The following is a 22,767-nucleotide window of genomic DNA, read 5'->3' as shown; positions in this document are numbered from 1 at the left end:
CACCTCAAACACATAAAACACTCAGTTTGCACAAATGATGTAATTCATGCCAATAGATGACTTAACATGGAAATCACTTGCGCTTGACGTGTCATACCATAGAGGCGACCTAGCCCCCCCAAACAAGTTTGTCTAGAGTGCCAGTTAAGTTTGTTCCGGCCTTGGATGTGAATGCACCTTAAGAATGAAAAGTTGATATTTTTTATAGGTCAAAATGGCTAAGAACTATACTCTCTTTCTGGCGTAATAATTAAGAAACTTTCCTGAAGAAAGTACAATGATATTGTACAGCGCCTGAAAATCAGCTTACTTGGTCAATATGACCACCTGCTTGCACAGAGGGAGCGAGATGCTAATTGTCTAATCTGATTCATTGAACTATGCTAAACTAGGGTAAAAGAGCCCCTGTCAGACCTGAAGATTGACTGAATAGATTCAAAAGGAGTAAAACTCATCTGCTTAATTCTAGGAGACTTTAAAAATGAGCCAATTTCCAAAAAAACATTTCTTTAAAACATCTAATTTTGGCGTTGATTGTCTCATAACTGAAAGATTCGGCACAATGCTTTACTCCCTCTGTTTAAGTTTGACAAACTTAGAGTATCGCTGTAGATTGGGAAACCCCTATAATTGTTTTATAGTGTGGTCTACTTTTTAAAGGTTATTACCCATATAGAAATATCCATTAAAAGGCTCCCTAAAGAGTGCTACAAACCAAATGGTTAAATTAATTCATGTCATTCTCCAGTACCTCGGTCGTCCTTTTGTAAATAATAATTGAAAATGAAATTAGACTGTTTCCTCGATGGACATTTGTCCCTAGGCAGCAGTTCCAACAATGCTTCTCATTGTATTTTGTCGAACCTTAGTTTGCACCTCTGTTGAAATTAATTCAGGGAAGGAAACAAAAAAGACTGAGACAGAGTACATGGTGGATTTATAAAGTCTACAGAAATTTGCTATCTCATGAGTCATCGTTCCCAAAAGGTAGATAAGGCCAGTGTTTGAGGAACGGCGACAAATAGCACTCTCCGGAAAGCGCTATCATCCTTGGGAGCACCTCATCTCTTTCTAATACAGTCTTGCCGGCTTGCAAATTGCCTGCCATCACACTTATGGAGGAAGATGAGATGGCAAGCAAAGGGGATGCAAGCTGTCACCCCCCTCAGCCAATAAATCCCATCCCAGTCTAAGGGATTTGCGCTGACCTTGCGGAAATGGGACAAAAAGCCTGGGCAATAACCCTTGATATGTGTAATCACAGGGCCGATAAATCTATTTTTAATGGAAGACAGCTGCTAACTCTTTCATCTTTCTCTGCTCCGTTGGCAGAGGGCAGGCTTCTTGTTTTATTTGACACCGCACGTGACGCTCTACAGAACAGGTGCATGCATCTGGCTGATTGCGAGCAAGTTGAGGGCGTACTTATTTAATAAAATATGGTGATGTGACCTCCTATACTGCTGCAAAAATCATTTCCTGCGCACTCCAAACATGCTTGATGGATCTTGTAACCTCTGTGTGGTGGAGTAAAAAGGGATGCTGGTTTGTTTAGTGGTGTATAAAATGATGAGGTAACTTTTCGTCAGAGCAAATGAGGTAAAAATTTCAGGGTATTGCTTCACACTTTCTGACATCAGCACATCTTCCCTGGTGTACTAGCGAGACCTCAATTTCCCTGCATAGCTAATCCTTCGCCAGTCTTTTGCGCTTGGATAACCACTGTAGGATGTGGAGGCCACGTGAGACTCGGAAATTGTTAGTCAGAGTTGAAGTATAGGTAAAATCAGAGGATCCAAAACTCAGGATCCTTGTCCTGAATTGAGATCAGTCTTCTACTGTGATGCTAATGAATATGACAGAATGCTGAAAGAACTAAATATATATGCTTCCGAAGTCCCTTTAAAAATCGTAATAAGTTTTTTTAGATGTTAATATCAATATGTTAGTCTTAAGTTTATATAATGCGCTACAAAACAGTGGCCATTATTTTTAGAAGATCTAAACATCCATAGCTTGCAGTTTGTTGCTTGGGCTTAAATGGATCAACGATTTTTTTGATGTAACTTCATACTTCGCTTTCTCATCAAAACTGCTGACCAGAGTTGGTTGTAAAGCGTTCCACAGTAACATGTTACTGTGTTCTAATTACATTTTTGGGGAATGCAGATATTTGCATAAATTTGTGTACTTTGATTACAGATACTAAAGTCAGGCGACAAGAACTGACCTGTTAGCTTCATGTTTTGTATGGCGCACATACATTCCAGTAGACTAATCACTTTAGACAACCACAGAACACCAAAACACTGCAATGTTTTTGCATACTATAGATGTTAATGGTTACAGGTATCCAGTTTTCTTCATGTCTTATTTTGTGTTAAAAAAAAGACAAACAGGTTTTTAACAAGTGAATGATAGAATTTTAAGTTTTGGACGGAATTTTAAAGTTTTTTGCATATGTCAAGCTGCTGTGATTAACTCTTTGTAATGATATTTATAAATTAATTCATTCTTTTTTTTTCGCCGTTGTCTCTTAATTAATCTGTGGTCGCCACAGCGGAATGAACCGCCAACTTATCCAGCCCATTTTTTACGCAGCGGATGCCCTTTCAGCTGCAACCCATCTCTGGGAAACATCCATACACACCCATACGTATTCATACACTATGGACAATTTAGCCCACCCAATTCATCTGTACCGCATGTCTTTGGACTGTGGGGGAAACCGGAGAACCCTGAGGAAACATACGCTAACGCGGAGAGAACATGCAAACTTCACACAGAAACGCCAACTGACCCAGCCGAGACTAGAACCAGCGACCTTCTTGCTGTAAGGCGACAGCAATACCTACTGCACCACCGCATCGCCTAATGTCTTTTAGTGAATCTTAAATTACTGATAGAACTGCAGTTTATTTTGTATTTGTATTTGTATTTAGGTATATTCTATTTGTTTTAAAAGTAACTTCAAAATAATTAATATTCTGATTACTTTTTACATGAAGTAATTAGTAATGTAATCAGATTACAATTTTCCATTAGTAATAAGTAATTTGTAATCTATTACTTTTTAAAGTGACTTACCCAACAATGTCTCTGACCAATCAAATGCATCTGACATGTCTTTTCATTTGCTTTTCATTTTATGCACTTGATCATAACCACTCTCAATGCTACTGGGATTCTATGTATTCTATAATTATTAACAAAAATGCACTTTTTAAAGCATTTCACGGGACCTTTATAAAGCAACTATTTTTTCTTTTCATTTTTGTCCACTGTGCAGGTTTTCCCCATGGACAGAATGTGACATTCAGGTGTGCAAGTAGGCCGTGTTTTCCAGGTGTTCAGTGCATTGACCTCCGGCCGCCCTACACTGGCTACGTTTGTGGACGTTGTCCACCTGGATATCAAGGCAATGGGCGCACATGCACAAAACATTCGAAGCATGGCAGTAAGTTTTTTATTTTTTATTGGTGTTTAACAAGAACATAGGAAAAATTACAGATTGTCTTAGTACTCTCATTTTCCCACTTTCCTCTCAAAATATGATAAATAAAATCTATGAAGTATAAGCAAATATATCCTCTGAGAGAAAACATAATAATAATAAATTAAAAATAAAATTTAAATAAAAAAATATTAATAATATTGAGCAAGTTAACAATAAAAGAGTAAAAAACAATGTTAAGGAGTCAATATTTCCTCTTTTTGAATTATTTACTGTGTTTTAGAACTGATATCAACTGAACATGGTACGCCATAGTCTAAAACAGGGTTGCAGGTCTTGTAGATTTGAGAGATCCTGCAAGTAAACATCTTAATTTCTCAAGTTTTGTGCAGCTAAAGATTTCTCGGATCCACATGTCATGTGATGGAGGAATCACCTGTTTCCATTTGATAAGAATGGCTGGTCTAGCTAAAAGAGTAGAAAAAGCAATAACCTGGCGAGATCCAACAGTCAAGTCAACTCTCTCTGAAATACCAAAAAGGGCTGTCAAGAGGTTAGGGTCTAGATTTATGTTAATAGCTTTATTAAATGTATCGAAAACACTGGAACAGAAATTGTCAATTGAGGGCAACTCCAGAAAATATGTAGATGGTTCGGCAGTAAGTTTATAATTTTTTTATTATTTATTTGTTTATTTTATTTAAATCAACCCTTGTCATCAATTAATTATTTTACTTAAAAATTCAATAGGTAATCCTCTTCAGAAATTAGGCTGGTTGAAAGTTTAAAAACATCCTGATAGCAATTAGCTGGTGTGAATGTATATAGGTTCTGTTTTAGTATTCAGTAAAAAGATGTAGTACCAAGTAAAGATGTAGGACTATGTTTAGTTAATCAAAACATTGATTCAATAATCAAGATTGATTCTATAAGAAAGTGCAGAAAGGATTTCATCATTGATGCATTCATGGATGCGGTTCAGTCAGAGAATGATAGGCAAACATCAACAACCTACCGTCTGCATTCAGGAGACATGGCTTTGGATGGCGATTTGGAGGGTTGGGCGTAAGCTTTCAGTGCTAATACTGTGCATTAAAAGAGCGGCGAGAGCATCAATGTACCGTAAGTCATTAATTTGTCATAACAGCCATTGGCGAGGACCAGCACGACACGTCTTGTGGCCGTTGAGGAGAGTTGAAATCAAGTCAACTTTATAGTCATGAGCTATGACGCGGTTCGCCGGCAAGCAGGCAGAATGTAGAAGTGCACCGCTTGAGAGGAGTCCAGAGACAACAAAGTCACTGTGAACTTTAGTCCCGACCACAGTTGTTCCCAAGAGTTGCGGTCACCGGATTTCCAATTATTTATGATGGGACAGGGCGACCAGAGCAAACTTTGATGCTCTTGCTGCCTTTGGTGTGAACGCACAGTTAAGCTAATGTTAGCATTTTCCAAGAGCTCTTTATTTTACCTTTAAATGACATTTTATATCTAATTTCAAAACAATAACTTAAAAAAACACAACAACTCTGAAAAAGTTATGTTGCTAGAGTTGTAGCATTATCGTGAAGTCTAAACTTATAATTCAGCCATAAAATTTTGTTTGCCACTGTTTTCATCTTCAATCCTCCTTTAATCCTCCTTGTTTCATCTCCTGAAAGCGCAAAGCTCCAGTAATTAGGGAAAAATGTAATGAACAGGAAACAAGGCTGTTGTAATCCTCAAAATGCGACAGGTGCTTTGATACGGTTGATAACTGAGACCTGGAAACGTCGAAAGCTCAGTCATGCACAAGCTGCGGCATGGTGCTTGCTGACCCACAGTGTGTTTTTGGCTGACAGGAATAGGGAGCGGAAAGAGACAGTAAGGAATTAAGAAAAGAATGTGTAAACTCATTTAGAAGAGGGGATGAGGAGAGGGAAGAAAGTGGAGAAGAGTTAACAGAAAACTGGGTTTTTAACAAAGTAACATATTCTTTGGTCTTTGATTCCCCTTTTATTTTTATTTTTTTTAGAAAAGCAAACTACCAGACTGCATCTTATCCCTCCTTATCCCCAGAGTACAGTATGTTACATTTCACTCAATGGAAATGTTGTTAGACTTCTTAATCTGTTCCTTTGCTTGAAAAATCCCTCAAATACATTTTCCTAGGTTGCAGTATCGCAGCATGACGGTAAAAGCCTTCCGAGCAGGGTAATGACTTTTAATGCATTTTTCTCTGTGAATGGGCCACTGCTGGAATCATTCCTAATAGTGCCGTAATCAGGAGTGAATCCATGAGCAGCCACAGTGGGAACTAGGAAAGAAACAGCTTTATTTTGCAAGCTAATTCCCTCATTGTCACCACATGCGGCTCTGATTCTCCTACACTCAGAAACGACTGTGTGTCTCTGTTGTTAGGATTGCGTTTTGTTGTACTGCATCTTTGTTCCTCATTTCTGGATGGGGACAGAATAAATCTTGCTGAGCAGCCACAGCAGCTGTTTTTTTTTTAAACATATTGTTTATGAGTAAATATAACAGCAACACCAGGCTGTTTTAAGCTTGTACTAAGCGCCATTGCATCATAAACGCTCTTCTGGTGGCCTCATTGTTTAAAATCTTCAAAGGTCTGTTTGAGATCTCCAGAGGATGATGGTGAATCATAACTGCAGGATGTACTGTCAGTCCTATCCTTTCATTCTGGTGTCCTTGTTCTTTTTTTCACTTGGTAATGAGCTTTACCATGCCTTGTTGTGTCAGACAAGTTAACTTTTTAAACAAACACTCCACAAGTCCCCAACAACAGTGGTTCTCAGTTCAAGTCCTTGGGACACCCCACCCTGCACATTTTTAGGTCTCTCTTATTTGACAGACAAGGATCAGTTCATAGATCAAGCTGATCTGAATCAGGTGTGCTAAGTAAGAGAGATATACAAAATGTGCTGGGAGGGGGGTCCCGAGAAATGGAATTGGAAACCACTTCCCTAGGAGAGTTATATTTATTTATGTTTCTATCAATTTTGCATAATAAGCTTGTCTTGTCTTCTAGCACCTCGCTACTTACCGCAGATGACCCAAGCCAAGAACAACCCATCTCGCATCCCCCACAGTGTTCCCCATCTGCACCTCCCTGTTCTTCCATTCAGGCAAACTCAACGACACCTATCCTCACTTGCGAAGACACTTCACCATCAGGCTACCACTCGCATACCCCTCCCGCCAACATTTCCACCTGTCACAGAGAAAAGAAAGTTGGCGCTGACGACAGGACGCATGCCGGCCTCAACTAGCGGAAGGGATCAACTTCTTTCTGGCTCTCACAATCAACTCAATGTTCTCCCGAGTCCCACGGATCGAGATGCTTCAGTTAAAGTCTTGACAGGTGGATTTGCGGGTGTCACATCTGGAAAAGTCACTTTACCTCACACTTCAAGGCATGTTGAGGCACTGAGGCAGACTCAAAAACAATCTAGTCCGGCCACAATTTCCCAAGCTCGACCTTGGACTCCTCCAGACACCCAGCGACCCCTAACAGCAGCTTTAACCTCCCTCTCCTTCTCCTTCTCTGAGTCGGAGTTCTCCGCAGATGGAGGCCTTGGAGCTGGAATTCAAGACCCTTATGAGTCCCAGCCACTTCCCCAGGAGAGCTTCACCTACCTTGGTGAACAAAGCCACACCAAGTCTTTGAGCAACCAACCAGCTCTTGAGAAAGGTAGACACCCAAGCAAAACCAGCAACGTGGTTCTCTTAGAGGAGAGAAGTTTCTCCTGTGCAGATGTTTCTTGCTTCCCTGGAGTACACTGTGAGCTTGCAGGGGATGGACAATCTAGATGTGGACGGTGTCCTTTGGGGTACACCGGAAATGGACAAATGTGCAGAGGTAATTCTAGATGTATAGATGTCTTTTCTTCATTAATCATTTAGTCCAACAGTTAGTGACTTGCTTATCTATGACACAATTTTTTTGTATTGCCTACTTTAAACACATATGTACCCTGCTGACCCCAGAAAGTGTGTAATAGTACCTTAAAATACAGGTATCTAACCTTAAGGTGTTGCTGAATAAATTTTAGACATACACTAGTCCAGGAGTTCTCAAAATCGGTCCTGGAGGGTTGGTGTCCTGCAGATTTTAGCTCCAACATGCCTCAACACACCTGGAAGGATGTTTCTAGAAATCCCAGTAAGAGCTTGATTAGCTAGCCCAGGTGTGTCTGATTAAGGTTGGAACTAATCTTTGGAGGACACCGGCCCTCCAGGACAAAATTTGAGAACCCCTGCACTAGTCTATACCTTTTTGAACAATAACACAAAATGGCTAACCTTTGAGGTTGTACCTTGTTTATTCCTAAAATGTTTATAGCAATGTCTTATAGATAGACACTTCAATCACACTTTATTTTAAGGTACAATTCTCAATATTAACAAACCATACTACGTATATAACTAGAACTTAAACTCGATATACTGTCAATTTGCAGATTATTAATAGTTATTAAGGTAGTAGTTGGGTTTAGGTACTGTGTTAGATTAGGGTTATAGAATAACATTAAGCAGAATGTGTACTTTATAAGTACTAATAAACTATTAATATCTGAATAATAGGCAGAAAATAAGCCACTAGTTAATAGTTAGAATTAGTTCCTATACCAAAGATGTCAAACTCGATTCCTGGAGGGCCACAGCCTTGTAGAGTTTGGTTCCAACCCTGCTTTAATTCTCCTATCTGTATGTTTCAAACAAGCCTAAAGCACTTAATTAGTTTGACACCTGTGCTTTATACTGAATGTGTTACCAAAACTTCTATTCAAAGGTAGTAATATGAACTTTGTGGGGTAAACGATGTACAGTGTCTTAAAACACCTTCGTATTCTGTTGAACACAGAAGGTGCATATTAGCATAGACTAGTTTATTTCCCAAAATTGTGAATTTATGTAGAAATTTTCAATTTGATCTACAATAAGTTAGCGAATGAACTGAAGGCATGCAGTCTAAGACCTAGACTACAGCAAAGTGAGTAGGAGCTTAAAACTGACAACTGACAGTAACTGGTGTAAACAATAAACTCATTCCCTGAGCATGCTCCAGGCATGAGGAATAAATACATTCCTTGAGCTCCATCCCGTGGGTTCATGAACCAGAGAAAATTAGGAGCAGTGGGTGGAAGAATCACTAGAAATATGTTTTCTATTGTAATCCCATGATATTGCATTACTATGTTGAATTCACTGAACGCAGTGATTACTTATGCATTCATGGATTATTTTCAGGCACTGTTTTCGAGGTATGAATATAGCCTGAACATGCACAGGTGTCTTGTGTTGAGCTCTGCGAAAGCAGATGGCAGCGGATCCAGCATTGTCATTAAACAAGAAGTTTTGTAGTGAAAGTTATCCAACTATTCAAATCAGCCCTGCGTTTTTCAGAATGCTTGAAGGAAGAACGTAGGGTGAATCTTAAAAAGCAAGCATGGTAATTATCCGCAAATAAAACACCTGCACTTTTAACACCAACGCTCTTTAATTTAAAGTGAAAGGTACGCGTTTAAAATAGGTTTAGTACATACCGACTCTGTATGTGGCCATGCTTTCTGTGCTCCAGGCTGCAGATGGAGGCAAGTACGTGTTTGCATGTTGATGGAGTGTATCCGACCATGTGTTATTTGTGTTTGCATGCCATTTGTGTCTTCAGCCGTGTGCAGACATGCCTGCGGTAGAAACATGGAGTGCGCGGCCCCCAACACGTGTCGCTGCAAGAAGGGCTACAGTGGTGCCAACTGCGAAACAGGTCACACAAATTAATAATGTGGTTATAGGTACGATCACTTAAGCAAATATAATAATGTTTTTATTTTTATTTATTCCCAAAGCTGTCTGCCATCCAGCCTGTCTAAATGGAGGGAAATGTATAGCGCCTGATATATGTGAATGCCTGTCTGGGTACCATGGAGAGATCTGTGAAAGTGGTAAGAGCATGTGCGTCTGGAATAAAATTTCATTTGCTGCATCCGAAACCGCATATGCCGCCATTATACATTGTCTAAATGCATAGTAATTTGAAAACCAGTTAGCAAGAAATACCCATATTGTGTACTACATAAACAAAGATCATGGAAATCAGGAGACTTTACAATACATTTTGAAAATATTTTAATTGATCACCACAACTTCAGCCTATGGTCTCTATACGTAATATGAATATGAACATATTGTCGTTTTTGTTAAATTGCATATTTGCAATTTACACTTGCGAGTCGATAGCGAGATCAATTTCACAAACTTTCACTTTTGAACCTGTTTCAAAATTAGGCATTTTTAGGCTCACACAGCCCTATTTGCATGCAAACAAATAGGAAAAACACATAAAAAATATATAATTTTAAGTTCTAAATGACCTCTGTAGTTAATTTTGTTTACACTACTACGAAGTAACATATTCACAACTTGACAAAGCTAACCTGTTAACAGTTGTTGTGTTCCAAATGATCCACTATGGTCACTTATGTATTTATACACTCAACTGTGCAGTGCATGAGGTTATTGTCTTAAGTTATACTGAACAAAAATTTCCCAAATTTCCCAGTTGACATTTAACGGTTGCCGAATTAGTGAAATAAATGACCAAATAGTACCTATCATCTGTACAACCACATTCACCGACGTAGGCAGCATATTCACTTACATAGGAGAAATTTGCATGCACAATCCAAAATAAATTCACCAATCTAACATCAGCAGCTGTTAGCCCCTCCCCTTACTCTACATGAGCATAGATAATCAACCAGGTATTAAAATAATATACTTTTTTTATTATTTTTGAGTGTGAATGCACTACAGACACTATTAATACTACAGAATAGTGTAGAATAGTGTGTTAGTAAGCGATTCGGGATGGACGTTTTATGTTATTGGCACTAGCATCCTACAAATCTGTGCCTTTTACCTCTTTCTTTAAAGAAGCAGCTGTGCCAAATAATCTGTGCAGCCTTGATGATGAGTTATATGTTAGCTGTTCCCTTTGTGTGAAATATGGTCATATTTTGTGTGCGTTTGGTCGTGTGAATACTCCCGCAGCTCTCTGCAGTTTGCCCTGCCTGCACGGAGGCACCTGCGTGGGCCGAGACACCTGCTCATGTCCCTATGGCTTCGTAGGCCCCAGATGTGAAACCAGTAAGTCCCGATAAATCATTTCGGCTTGGGTTTCAAGCACATGTTAAATGTAAGCTCTGGCGCCCCTAATGGTCACATGAGGTATTACAGTTTATAAATGGTTTTTTTTTACACAGTGGTGTGCAACCATCACTGTCAAAACGGCGGAAAGTGCACGTCGCCGGATGAGTGCGAATGTCTGGCGGGTTGGACGGGACCATCTTGCGAGACAGGTGAGTGTATATGTGTGTGTGTCTTTGTTGGAGTGTGTGTGTATTTGGGTGGCTCCCAATGGGACCAATCTCTTCTCACTAAATCCATCTTCTATGTGTGTGTGTGCTGCTTCCTGGTGGCATTTAGCTGATGTAGAACCTCTGTCTGTTCATTTTTCATTCCGTCCTGGCGGCTCAGAGAAAACAGCAGCTATTATTTCAGCCGGATGATAACTTCCTCTTGTCCACCGGAGAGGATCAATTATCATCTATTGAGTGGAGAACCTCAGAGGAACAAATGCAGTTTTTATTCACATTAGACTATTTGGTAAAAATGCTTGTATATCAAAAAGTACACTTTACAATCCAATTTGTTGACACATTTAAGGCATGTTTTTAAGATCAACATAAAGTGTCAGAGCTTTGCCTTTTGCTTTTATAAATGAATGTAAAATATATGAATTTGCAATATCTACATAGAGGTCAAAAAGTAATTCAACATCCCATTTTTGGAGTCCACATCAAGTTAAATTGGCAAGTTATTTTATATAAACATTAAATGCAAGCTAAATGTCGACTTTAATGTTCATGTTGTTTTGTTTATGTAAAAGTTAAACAACTTATTCTGACGCGTACATATATAAAACATCTAAAAGTTATTTAATATGTCATCAAATTATTCATGTTCTAAATATACCTGGCAAGATTTAGGGGCCCTATCATACACCCAGCGCAATAAGACGCAAGACGTGTTTCCCCCTATTTTCAGACCAGAGCAAGCTGAATTTTCCTGTTTTTTTCACCATGTTGTTTAAATAGCAAATCCATTTGCGCCATTTTGTGGACTCATGGGTGTGCCGGTCTAGAAAAGAGGTGTGTTAAGTCGCATTGTTGGCGCGTTGCTATATTGAGGAACTAAAATAGACATAATTTATTTTAAGCATATTTATATTTTTTTTATTAAAAACAAGCTTAGATTTGTTCACCTGTCAGGTTTTGGACCATATGGGGCATAGGACGTGTGTCTGGAAATAACTCTTTTGACCACACTTCGTTATTATTGTTTATTTATTCCTTTGTCTGGAAATTAGAACTAAATTTGCGCTTAACAAACTAAATGAATTATGTCGGCTAATGGATGTCTTCAGTGGTGTGCGTACAACAACATTTTCTTAAACGCAAAAGAGAGGAAGAGAAAGTGAAAGTAAAGAGGCTGAATGTAGGACATCCTTTATCCTTGTGCTGCAGATGGTTTAACTGTTTTCTCGCCAGTGAAGCGCTCAGTTTTTCTACTTACAAAGTCCGCCAAGTAAATAGCAAATGTGCCTGGGTGCGACTCAACTGACTCTTAAAGGAAATAGGGAATGAAACTCTGATTGGTTTATTCACAAAACACTGCCAAAACTCATTAAAAGAATAAGCTCAACCCTGTTAGACCATGCGCTGCGGCGCAGAGCGTATTTTTCTGTCCTTAAAATAGCAAAAGGGAATTCGGACACGCCCTTAATGCTTTTTCGCCTTGCGCTTTAGACTTTGTGCCTAGATTGTTAAAATAGAGCACTTAGTATACACTTAGTCATATAATGTTGTCAATAATACAGTCACAAATAATTTTCAACATAATTTTTGCTTATTTATTCATGTGCCTTTTAATAGCTTTTACATTTTAAAAAATGATTTATATAATTTTTAAGCTTTTTGATTTCTATTTAATGTTTAATTTACATCTCATGCTGCACTTTTATTTTTACAATAACCAATGACTAAATATGCATTGTATTGATCAAAAATAAAAATGTTTTCTTCATTTGAAAAATCATTAGAATGTGAAGTAAAAATCATGTTGCATGAAGATTTTTGTAAATTTTCTGCTGTAAATACTTAACTAAATGTACATCGCTAAGTGCTTTAATATTTAAATTTTTAAGATTCCTTAATTGACACTCATGATTGGTTTTATGTTCCAGGGTAACATTATATTTATTTTTAGCTTCATTTAAATGTAAAAACTATATAATTTTTCATAGTTTTACTTAACGACATAATTAAATGCTCTAGGTAAATGTCATATTTTAATTAATTTTTTAAAAGAATTTGTTACAATTGTATTGTAGTGATCTCAAATGTTTTTTAAATGAACCCCACTTTTTTGGGGAGTGGGCAGGAGAAGGGCTCGTTTTAAAAGTTACATTTGGTTAAACAGTTGTTTATTCATTTTTGAACGATATGGTCTAATCTGATTCAATAATGTATTTTAAAATTAAAAGGGATCCCACCAGACCAGAAGATCTGAATGGATTAAAAAATGGTAAAACTCAACTTTTTAACTCTAGGGGGTTGTAAAAAAAAAAGAGTACTTTCACACTCATTTGCCCAGTTGGCACGGTTCATTTGGCATATGAAATCTGCAATCATGCTTGAATCCACACCAAATCAATCAGTCCGAATAAGGTGATCCCGGCTCAATTAAAATGAACTCTGGAGCGGATCGATTGTAGTGAGAATACAAAATTATCTAACGAACTAACAAGCAGGCAATATTACAGTGCATAATGGTAATTTAATACCTATATATATATATATATATATATATATAGGTATGTGTGTGTGTGTGTGTGTGTGTGTGTGTGTGTGTGTGTGTGTGTGTGTGTGTGTGTGTGTGTGGCTATACGAAGAAAGAATTATAGGTATGGTGGGATGTCCTACAGGTAAATGTGCGTTTCATGTCAAATACGGAAGTAAAATCATACTGAACTATTAACCAGAGCTGTTTACCTTTCATCTGATAATTTTTTCCAAATTTGAGTCATATAATATTTTACATTAGGCCTATTATTTTGTGTAATTCTGCACTGACACCTGGAAAGAAAGATTGATCTTCTTCATGATCTGACTACAGTCTCGCTTCATCTGTTATTTCTCTCTATAATTTAAGCCTATAATGAATAATTCTAGCCAACGTTTTTTTAATAGATTGATTGATTCAATAGGCCTTTTTCACACTTCCTGGTTCCGGTAAGCGAAGCAGTGTACCACAACATCCGGTTTCAATGCGACGGAGCAAGAAAGAATGGCAGGGTCATCTCATCACTGTGATTGCTGCGTTCCCAGCTGCTCCAACTCAAAAACGACACTCTTACTTTAATGACCACGATCTCCCGAAAGACGAAGGACAGGGAAAATAATGGATGACAATATTAAAGGGGGTTGAATGCCGTTTCAAGTTATATGCGAAAGTACATTCTTATGCTGTATGCACTTCAAAGCGGAGATTATTATGTTTCATTAAAGACTGGTGGTCTATGGTTTATTTTGATGAGTAATTATAATATAGACAAAACTCCAGTTAAACTATATGCCTTCCACAAACAAGTGCTCATCATGGTCATTAATCTATAAGCATGATTTATCCCTACATTGTTGTTATTTTGGAATAATAGACAGTTCATACAAATGCAAATCTCTTGTTTTTTAATTGGTTTGACAGCAAAATTATTTGTTTAGTCAGTTATATAATAAAGATGGTATACTTTTCTTACAATGAAGTCCTTTCTTATTACAAAATCTCAATAACCCAGCAAGTTTTCAACTGTTATTAGTTCAATTCCTGCAGAGACATGTTATTCATTCATGTTATTTAGAGGTATTAATAAGACCATCCTTCTGATGCATCGTCTTTTGATATTGCTAAATCTTATGTCGGCAAATTTTGTTTTACTAAATACCAAGAGTAATGATAGAGCTATTCATACTCTTTTCCAAAAAGAAATCATTACTGTACCTTATATTCAATTTTATTATATGTCTTTTTATTAAAGGGTGAATTAAAGAAAAGTGTGGCTGTTACCACAGAAGTATCATGTTAGAAATAGAATTAAAGAAATGTCCTATAAACTCATCCACAGGTTTTATCCAGTAAAACATTGTTTGCAAAAATTAAAAAGTGGGATTGATGTAAATTGTATTTTTGTAACGAATATGAGGAGACAGTTTTACACTTATTTTGGCATTGTACATAGTCAGCTTATGGGGTGAGCTGCAAAATGTATTAATAACGATTCTTTTGTGTTCAAAACCTATGTTGTTAACAAAATTGTACATTCATAAATGTAAATTTACTAATATGAAACCAGATTTTAAGGTATTGATGACTGAAATATGCTTGTATAATACCAGTATCAACTCTCTAAACAAACTCGATCCACTTTAAAATGTGTGAACTCTACAATGTATTTCATTATTACATATGTTATATTACATTTTGTATATTTGTATTTTATTTATAATTACCCCCTGGTATGTACATTTTTGTATTGTAAAATGTTAATTGCTGTTCTTTAAATAAATAATAAAAATTAATATTATCCACGAGTAGGAGCTAACGTGTTTCCAGACTTGAGAAAACCTCACGAGCATTAAACAACCTGTAATGTATTAACCGATAGCAACTCGCCTGAACAGCTACCTCGCCATTCACTATATCTGACTCTGAATAAAAAGGAAGGAGGGGGTTAGCACAGTTTACAGACGGGACTACTGACATAAAACTCATCCTGCTGGATGTTAAAAAGCCAGGTTAATCTAATTTACGAATGGCTTGAATGAGCAGATTTTATGCTGTTGGCTGTGCACCTTACTGAAACCTGACGTTGCAAACGCTGTGTAAGACACGTTTTCTGCACAAACTCTGCAAATCGGTATCATCTTTTAAATGCTGTTTTATTAAGGCAGTTTTACACATTCACCGAACAACATCTTCCTGTCCAAATTATGGCAAAGTTGACCGTGAGAAAGTCATCCGCTGTCCCGAGGCTGTCATGTCTCTGCGACTCCTAGCGAACCCGGAAATATCGATACACTGCTTCGAAGGGCGCTTCCGGTGTTCAATTCCGCTGTGAAAAAGGTCTATAGATCGATTTTTACAACGCTTGATTACTAAAATGAGGCTATGTATGAGAAAGTCTTCCCTCTGTGATGTATATTTGGTGACGATATCTGTGCGTGGGTGTCAAAATTAAAGTGCACATTTTCGCTCATAGTGTCTCATTGCTTATCATCATAAACTGAAATGATGACATATGATAACTGATCGAGATCCATTAAACCTTTTATTAATAAACCTTCAAACTCAGAATCAGAATTAGAATCAGTTTTAGTGCCAAGTGTGCTTCACACACATAAGGAATTTGTTTTGTCTACAGAAGCTGCCAGTGTACATAAAGTGACAAGTGACAACAAAATAAATATGAAAAAAACACGTTGATAAACATTTAACAAGATGCAGTTAGTCAAGAAATCTGGATGTTAAATTGTACGTACAGATTTGTTATAAATATACAGGTAATAAGGTGCTGTGTACAAATGCGAATGTAGAAAGTATTGCATTGTATATTGATGTAAGGTGCTTTGTACAAGTGCGTATGAGAAAGTATTGCACATATTTATTGCGCAGTTGGGCGAAATTGAACAGTTCATGAGGTAGATGGCCTGAGGAAAGAAACTTTTCCTGTGTCTGGCTGTTTTTGTGCTTGGTGCTCTGAAGCCCCGACCAGACGGTAACAGTTCGAACAGGTAGTGTGCTGGGTGCGAGGTGTCCAGAGTGATTTAGCGAGGCCTTTTACTCGCTCTGGAAGAGTACATTTCTTGAAGTGTAGGAAGGGTAGTGCCAGTGATTCGTTCAGCAGTCCGGACTATTCGATGTATTCTACGGAGGTCGGTTTAGGCAGCAGAGACAAACCAGATGGTGATTGAAGTGCACAGGATGGATTGGATGACAGCTGAGTAGAACTGCACGAGCAGCTCTTGTGGCAGGTTAAACTTCCTGAGCTGATGAAGGAAGAACAGTTTCTGCTGGGCTTTCTTCACAATAGAGTCTATGTGAATGTCCCACTTCAGATCCTGAGAGATGGTGGTGCCCAGGAACGTGAATGACTCTACTGCAGCCACAGTGCTGTTCATGATGGTGAGTGGGGGGGGAATGCAGGGAGGTTTCTCCTAAAGCCCACTATCATCTCCACTGTTTTGAGCGTGTTCAGCTCCAGGTTGTTGTATCTGCACCAGAACACCAGCCGCTCCACCTACTCTCTGTATGCAGACTCGCCACCGTTCTGCCTGAGGCCAATAACAGTAGTGTCGTCTGCAAACTTAATGAGTTTGATGGAGGGATCTTTTACGGTGCAGTCGTTGGTGTACAGGGAGAAGAGCAGTGGGGAGAAAACACAACCCTGGGGGGCACCAGTGCTGATGGTGCGGCTGTTTGATGTGATTTTGCCCATTCTGACTAGCTGTTGTCTATCTGTCAGAAAGCTGGTGATCCATTGACAGGCAGAGCTAGGAACAGAGAGCTGGGTCAGTTTGTACTCGAGCAGTGAGGGGACGATGGCGTTAAAGGCAGAACTGAAGTCCACAAACAGAATCCTTTCGTAGTTCCCTGGTTTGTCCAGATGTTGTAGGGTATAATGCAGCTCTGTGTTGACTGCATCGTTCACAGACCAGTTTGCCCAATAGGCAAACTGCAGGGGGTCCAGTAGGGGTCCAGTGATGTCCTTCAGATATGCTAGCACCAGTCTTTCGAATAACTTCATGGCCGCAGATGTTAAGGCAACAGGTCTGTAGTCATTGAGTACTGTGATCTTTGGCTTCTTCGGGATTGGGATGATAGTGGAGCGCTTAAAGCAGGATAGAGCTTTGCGCTGTTTCAGTGATCTGTTGAAGATCTGGGAGAAAATGGGAGCCAGCTGGTCAGCGCAGGTTCTCAGACAGGCTGGTGAAACACTGTCTGGGCCTGATGCTTTCCTTTTTTTCTGTTTACTGAAGATCTGATGCACATTATCCTCAGTAATCTGAAGTGCAGGGGGGCCAATATGAGGAGAGTTTACTCACTTGACTTGTTTTAGCTATTTTGGTCTGTTTAAAAACTTACCTGTGTGAAAGTGAACCGCACAAAGAACAAAGTGCAACATTGTAACAATTTCAATCACTGTTCCGGAACAAAACAATCGATCTACAGGTGTAAAAGCACCCAAGCCTACGTTAAAAAAAAGTGTGGTGTTCCTTTAAAAGAGCCTGACAGTGAACAACAACTTGTTTTTTTACTCTCTTTAAACAAATAAATCATTGTTTTTCAGCTGAAGCGCAGTGAGTTTGACCTCCCACACACCGTCTAGGCAGCTGTCTAGGTTTTATTCATGTTTTATTTAATAAACGTATCTGTCTCCGTGTAGCTCTGTGTGACCCCGTGTGTCTCAACGGAGGGACCTGCGTTCGGCCCAACTCCTGCACCTGCCAGCATGGTTTCTACGGGGCGCGCTGTCAAAACGGTAACAGCTTTTCTTTCATAATCCACCTTCCTGATGCATCACCTTATTTTCTAAGAGCTTACAAAAGTCGGATATCAATTTCTTAAGAGCGTACGGGGTGAAACTTGACTTCTGTGCGTAAGGAACGATAAAACGGACCGGTCCTAAAAACCCATTTGGCTTTTATTGAAGTCTTTCGCTCATGTCGTGGCCTTGATGTGTATATATCGATTCCTACTCGTAGTGAGGAATGATTCGCGTAATTGCTTGAAACAGTGGCCCAGGTAAAGATGTTTTTGATAATAGCAATTGACTCTAATGTCTGGGTTGCTTTAGGTTTGAGTGAAATGTTAGAGCTTTTAGAGAGCGTTTTCGCGGTCATGTCAGATTTGCTGTTGTTTATTTCACCTCACGGCTGTTTGATATATCCGTCATCAGTTCAGAGAACACAAGTCCAATATTCATTCATCAAATACTGGAAGTTTTTATCCACTTCTCTTATTTTTTTCTCATCAGCCGTCTGCAATCCACCCTGCAAAAATGGCGGACACTGTGTACGAAACAACGTCTGCTCATGTGTGGAGGGATATTCAGGGCAGCGCTGTGAGAAAAGTAAGTAAAAGCTTTTATTCACTGCTAGTTAGATCACTAAGCATGATTTACATACAATTTGTTTACCACAGAATGATTCATGAAACTTTTTTTTGAATATTTGCACAGCGGCTCAGTGGTTAGCAGGGCTGCCAACTTTTGGTTTTAGCTTGGAGTGAGAATTTATGCCCCACCCCTATGACCCCAAGCCCCGCCTCCATTTATTTAGAAATATATAAAAATTATAAATATGATTTTGATAAATACTTTGATAAAATATAAGTATTATTATTATACAATTATTATTCTATTCTAAATAGGAAAATCAATTCCAGATGTAACTGGAAAACAATGTAAAGACACAACTCAAGTGATATGCTAAGATCATTTAAGAAATCCTTTGTATAAATATATTAATTTCATTCATTTATTTATTTTCTTGTCGGCTTAGTCCCTTTATTAATCCAGGGTCGCCACAGCAGAATGAACTGCCAACTTATCCAGCAAGTTTTTACACAGCGGATGCCCTTCCAGCCGCAACCCATCTCTGGGAAACATCCACACACAGTCATTCACACACACACACTCACACACACACACTACGGACAATTTGGCCTACCCAATTCCCCTGTACCACATGTCTTTGGACTGTGGGGGAAACTGAAGCACCCGGAGGAAACCCACGCGAACGCAGGGAGAACATGCAAACTCCATACAGAAATGATATTAATTTCATTAGAGTGGAATTCTATTGACAATTCTATAGAACACACAAAAAATACGTTTTATAGAATTATCTGTTGTGTAAAGACGTTTTTTAACAACAGAGGTATGACACTAATGAGAGTGAACCCTTTCCTCAGAAGTCATGTATAAAGATCAACTTGTACAATAATGATGAGATACAATACTGATGAGATTAAGTTCAATTAGTTGTTTAATGTGTGGTTTAGTTGCAACCAACAACAACACTATGTTTTCCATGTAAATTTTTGTTTAAAATCAGCCAAAAAGGCTGATTTTAGAAACTGAGATTAGATGTAGTCTTCTACACTACAGTCAGTTTTTTCAGTCCTTCATAAACATGTAGTTTTGCACTTCTCTGCCCTATTGGAAATGCATAGGGATTCATATCAAACATCTGGAAGCGAAGCATATAGTTGTTTTGGTGATTAAAACAAGGGGAAAATGCTGCTCTGTAAGCCAAGATCGGCTGTGAGTTGAGGCGTTTACATATGGCCTGTCTGATCGAGGAGGAAGAGAGATGCGTCTGAGCAAATACAGTGAGTTATCAAGCATATGGGCCTTGGAATGGGTCAATTTGCATGGCAAGACTTGTTATATGGATTTTTTTTACCAATTAAAATAACATTTGAGAAATATTGGAAATTTCCTTATGCTGAGGTCAAGAGTACATGAAAATTTCTGAACGTATACTTCACTCCACAGAAAGTAAACAGCTTGTTAATTCATAATGCCATAACGAATGCTCAAACTAATAAAAATGGATAAAACTAATTTATGAATTAAGACAGCATTATTAAATAGTAATGATAATAATAAATTTAAGTGACAGAACATTTATAAATTTATAATTTCATAACTTAATTTATTAATAATACAATTTGTATTAAATTATGTTTACAAATAATAAATATTTGATATTTTAAGTTATGACAGAGGCGGCTTACTAATATTCAAATTTATAAATGCTTAATCAACTATTAATAATAAACCATTAGGTATTCATTCTAATAACAGATAATGCTAATAATTTAATATTGAACTATTAAAAACAAAATGTAAATTATGAATAATTCAATGCTTTTATCATACGGGCCTAATGGGTATCGGTTCGGCACCTCATTTTACCAATCCCCATCCTCAACCGCCCTACTCCCCTGTCCGCTGTACACTTTCACTTTCTTCCACGACTCCAAATCCCTCTTCACTTTTGTCCGCGACACCCCACCCCCATGTGCATGACACCTGCCCATCCTTGGGTAATATGCCGGATCATTACAACATTTACAGTTTTTCTTAATCCTTAACTTAATATTTATTGAAGTATTTACAACCCATATATGTATGTTCATCTGAACATACAGAACAACATAATTTACACTCACCGGTCACTTTATTAGGTACACATGTACAACTGCTCGTTAATACAAATTTTTTAATCAGCCAATTACAAGGCAGCAACTCAATGCATTTAGGCATGTAGACATGGTCAAGACGATCTGCTGCAGTTCAAACAAAGTATCAGAAAGGGGAAGAAAGGTGATTTAAGTGACTTTGAACATGGCATGGTTTTTGGTGCCAGGCAGGCTGCTTTGAGTATTTCAGACACTGCTGATCTTCTGGGATTTTCACGTACAACCATCTCTAGGGTTTACAGAGAGTGGTCCAAAAAAGAGAAAATCAACTCAGACTGGTTTCTTGAACATGACAATGAGTTCACTGTACGCAAAAACCTCCACAGTTTACCAGATCTCAATCCAATAGAGCACCTTTGGAATGTGGTTGAACGAGAGATTCACATCATGGATGTGGAGTCTACAAATCTGCAGAAACTGTGTGATGCTATCATGTAAATATGAATCAAAATCTCAGGAATATTTCCAGCAACTTGTTGAATCTATGGCAAAAAATTAAGACAGTTCTGAAGGCAAAAAGCAGCAAGTGGTGCTCGCTGCAGAGCCATTTGGGCGAGCTGAGCTCCAGCGAGGGGGAGCTTGAGCTTGAGCTCCACCTTTTTTGCACTTCTTCTACGAGTGATGTCACTGGGGGTAGGGTTAGGGGTGGGGTTGGTGTACGCATTAAAACAGCTTACAGGAGGAGGAGCAAGAGCTCATGCTCCCCCTCGCTGGAGCTCAGCTCTGCTCAAATGGCTCTGCAGCGAGCACCCTCTCAAAAGCAGTCCAATGCGGTCAATAGAGTCTGGCTGCAGATTTGTACTTGCACCTTCAGGCTTGCACGCTCAGGCAACCGCGCTTCCTCTGCAAGTGACGTCATTTACAATCGACACCTGTTTTTTAAATTTTATTCAGAACTGTGGAAGAATACCTTGTCCGTATATTTAGACTGATATTTAGTTGATATAACAATCAACTATGGGGTGGGTCTGTCATGGTGTACAACCTAAGTACTTATAGAATTATTTGACAATGTCATCACTGGCGATGCAAACGAACTGGAAACTTACTTTTGGTTTATTTGTGTTCATTTCAAGTGACATGACAGGAGAGTGCAGGTGTCGATTGTAAATTACGTCACTTGCATAGGAAGCCTGGGTGCCTGAGCGTGCAAGCCCGAGAGTGCAAGCCTGAAGATGCAAGTGCAAGTTCTCAGTCTGGTACTAGTCAGGTGTACCTGATAAAGTGGCCGATGAGTGTAGTTCTTCCAGTCTCTTTTTGACTGTAGTTTAGTTCTAGCTCCCCCTGGTGTGAATGAATCCAGGGCTTTACCTTAGTATTTCTCTGCAGGTGTGTGTGAACCAGTGTGTGTGAACGGAGGACGCTGCATTGGACCAGATGTTTGTGACTGTGCATCGGGCTGGAGAGGAAAGAGATGTGATAAACGTGAGTAAAAAATAAAACAACCTGAAGTAAAGATGACAGTGACCTTTTGACCCCATGACAGCAAATGACCCCAAAGGTGTGAAATAAAGAACATCTCACAACAGAGAAGAAAAGTCGATCACAACTTGCACTAAAACCGACTATGAGCATAAACCTCAAAGTTAATATGTAAAATAACAGATCCAGCTGTGTGGGAATTAAATAACAGTGTGCGTGTTTGTGTTTCTCCAGCGGTGTGTGTGCAGAAGTGTGTGAATGGTGGTGAGTGTGTGGGGCCGAACAGCTGCCTCTGCAGTCCCGGCTGGAGAGGAACAATCTGCCAGATCCGTGAGTCTTTCCCAAAAACACAGATCCTCCAAACACACATTCCATGACCAGTCCAGACCCCAAATAAAGATATACATGCATGCAATTAATAACTCAAATTATGAACAAATGGTTAAATCATTAGTGTATGCCTTTATATTATATTATATTATATTATATTATATTATATT

At 38.6% G+C, this 22,767-nt stretch overlaps 1 protein-coding gene across 1 annotated transcript in view; it reads left to right on the top strand.

The window, feature by feature from the left end:
* The window catches only part of si:ch211-246m6.5, a 133,452-nt gene that overhangs the window by 108,328 nt on the left and 2,357 nt on the right, over positions 1-22,767 (top strand). Inside the window, exons 21-30 of the mRNA XM_009296212.4 lie at positions 3,290-3,457; positions 6,486-7,316; positions 9,129-9,224; positions 9,307-9,402; positions 10,511-10,606; positions 10,723-10,818; positions 18,021-18,116; positions 18,612-18,707; positions 22,175-22,270; positions 22,502-22,597. Of these exons, the coding sequence (XP_009294487.1) occupies positions 3,290-3,457; positions 6,486-7,316; positions 9,129-9,224; positions 9,307-9,402; positions 10,511-10,606; positions 10,723-10,818; positions 18,021-18,116; positions 18,612-18,707; positions 22,175-22,270; positions 22,502-22,597 (1,767 nt within the window). The remainder of the gene's footprint in view (positions 1-3,289; positions 3,458-6,485; positions 7,317-9,128; positions 9,225-9,306; positions 9,403-10,510; positions 10,607-10,722; positions 10,819-18,020; positions 18,117-18,611; positions 18,708-22,174; positions 22,271-22,501; positions 22,598-22,767) is intronic.

The sequence above is a fragment of the Danio rerio genome, chromosome 22 (assembly GCF_049306965.1).
Source record: "Danio rerio strain Tuebingen ecotype United States chromosome 22, GRCz12tu, whole genome shotgun sequence".
NCBI lineage: Eukaryota > Metazoa > Chordata > Actinopteri > Cypriniformes > Danionidae > Danio > Danio rerio.
This window is presented reverse-complemented; position numbering and strand designations above follow the sequence as displayed.